The sequence below is a fragment of the Pygoscelis adeliae genome, unplaced genomic scaffold (genome assembly GCF_000699105.1).
Source record: "Pygoscelis adeliae isolate BGI_AS28 unplaced genomic scaffold, ASM69910v1 Scaffold300, whole genome shotgun sequence".
Lineage (NCBI taxonomy): Eukaryota > Metazoa > Chordata > Aves > Sphenisciformes > Spheniscidae > Pygoscelis > Pygoscelis adeliae.
In genome coordinates, this window is record NW_008824004.1 from 1,211,197 (window position 1) to 1,212,823 (window position 1,627).

The 1,627-nt window shown below is 57.8% G+C and overlaps 1 protein-coding gene across 3 annotated transcripts in view; it reads right to left on the reverse strand.

The window, feature by feature from the left end:
• Positions 1–735, reverse strand: part of GRM1 (glutamate receptor, metabotropic 1) — a 202,331-nt gene extending 201,596 nt beyond the window's left edge. For 2 of the 3 annotated variants that reach the window (XM_009325404.1, XM_009325412.1), the window contains exon 1: positions 1–672. In XM_009325404.1, the coding sequence (XP_009323679.1) occupies positions 1–672 (672 nt within the window). The other variant, XM_009325395.1, reaches the window with a different exon arrangement.
• Between the last annotated feature and the right edge of the window lie 892 nt (positions 736–1,627).

Sequence of the window (1,627 nt, forward strand, 5' to 3'; positions counted from 1 at the left end):
CCAGTTGTAGCGCTTGACGATGTCGAGCATGGCCCTGGCTTGCAGCGTGTCGGAGGGGACCACCCTGAGGAAGTATTTGTACAGCGTTTTGTCGCTCAGGTCGATGCTGGTGGCGGAGTAAGCGATCTGGGGGATGTCGAAGAGCTGGAGCAGATTTTGGACTTGGATAGCAACCGAGCTGGAGCCGGGGCCGATCACCCCCGCGATGGGCTTTTTCACTCTGGTCTGGGGCTGGGGCTGCGAGTCGGAAACGCAGCGGGCGCCTCCGTCCCTGTCGTCCCTGATGGAGATGAGGGAGTCCCGTATGAACTCGATGCTCTGCTCCAGGGCCACCGAGGAGTGCCAGCAGGAGTCTCGGATCTCGCTGCCCAGGGTGATGTTAGGTAGCAGGACCGGGTCGGCGTTAATTTTATCCAAAGTGTGAAACATGGCTTCGACTCTCTGGATGCCGTATTGCTCCCGGATTTCCCCGCACTTCCTCTCGGGCACTTTCTCAGCCGGCGGCTGGTGATGGACAGAGAAGAGGGCCCCGATGATGACATCCCCGTCCATCCGAGCCACCGACCGCTGCGAGGAGGCTGCGGAGAGAAGCACCTTCCGCCCGGCGCTCCTGGGCAGCACGTCCATCTCCAGGAGCAGAGCAGGGAAAAAGACCAGCAGCACGCCAATCATTTTGTTGCACGATGCCATCCAGACCCAGGTTACCAATTTCATGGGCTCCTCTTGCCTGCACATGGTTTAAGGACATGTAGGAAATGGCATCCGCTTCCCCCCGCCAGCGCCCAAGTTGCTCCAAATACCATCACAGCGAAGTCTTACAGCATCGCTCTCGAAGGTGCCAAGGCAGCCGTCATCCTAGTGACTTTTAACCTGGTGGCATAGAAATAGGGGATAAAACACGCTAACCGGGAAATCGATGTCAAACCGGAGCTCGATAAGGCACCCCCCCACAGTTCGCGGTGACCGCTTTCGCAAATGCCCAGGTCAATTTGCTTCGCTAAAGGCTCGCGAAAGGAAGCTTCAAGAGGGATTAAAATGTGTATGTATTTGCCTTGACGTATGATGGTGCATACTCACGTGTGTGAAGTTTATACGATCCTTTTCGTGTCCGCTTTTCAAGCCAAGGCGGCTGCGCCCCGCACCCTCAGCCGGCACACACCCTCCCCTCCGCCCCCGGGAAGTTTCGAAAGTTTCGCGAGGCAGCTAGCTCGTCGGAGAAGCGCCCCAGCCTGGCCCCAGCGGCCCCAGCCCTGAAGGAGGGGTGACAAGCGCTTCTCTTCTCGCGTTCTGCCTACCTGAAGGCATCTTTCTCAGCTGAGGAATTTCCTTTCCCAATACAGAAAGGGGTGCAAAGAGAGCGCGAGCGATCTGCCCTGCCAGCGACGGGAAATGTCATTTAAAGGTCAGCGAAGGGAGGAAGGAAGGAACCGCTTTACAGTTTAGATTAACTTTCCCGTGTGTAGGGGGCAAAACTGTAATTCAGCCAGGGACACACATATGCAAGCGGGGGAAAATACACGTCAGTTACTACGGCAACCGCGGGCAAAGTCCTGATGTGCCTTACCGGCACGCCTGCCTTGCTTGCAGGCTTCGGGCGGGGAGAGGCGGCGAGCCCGGCGGCTGGGCT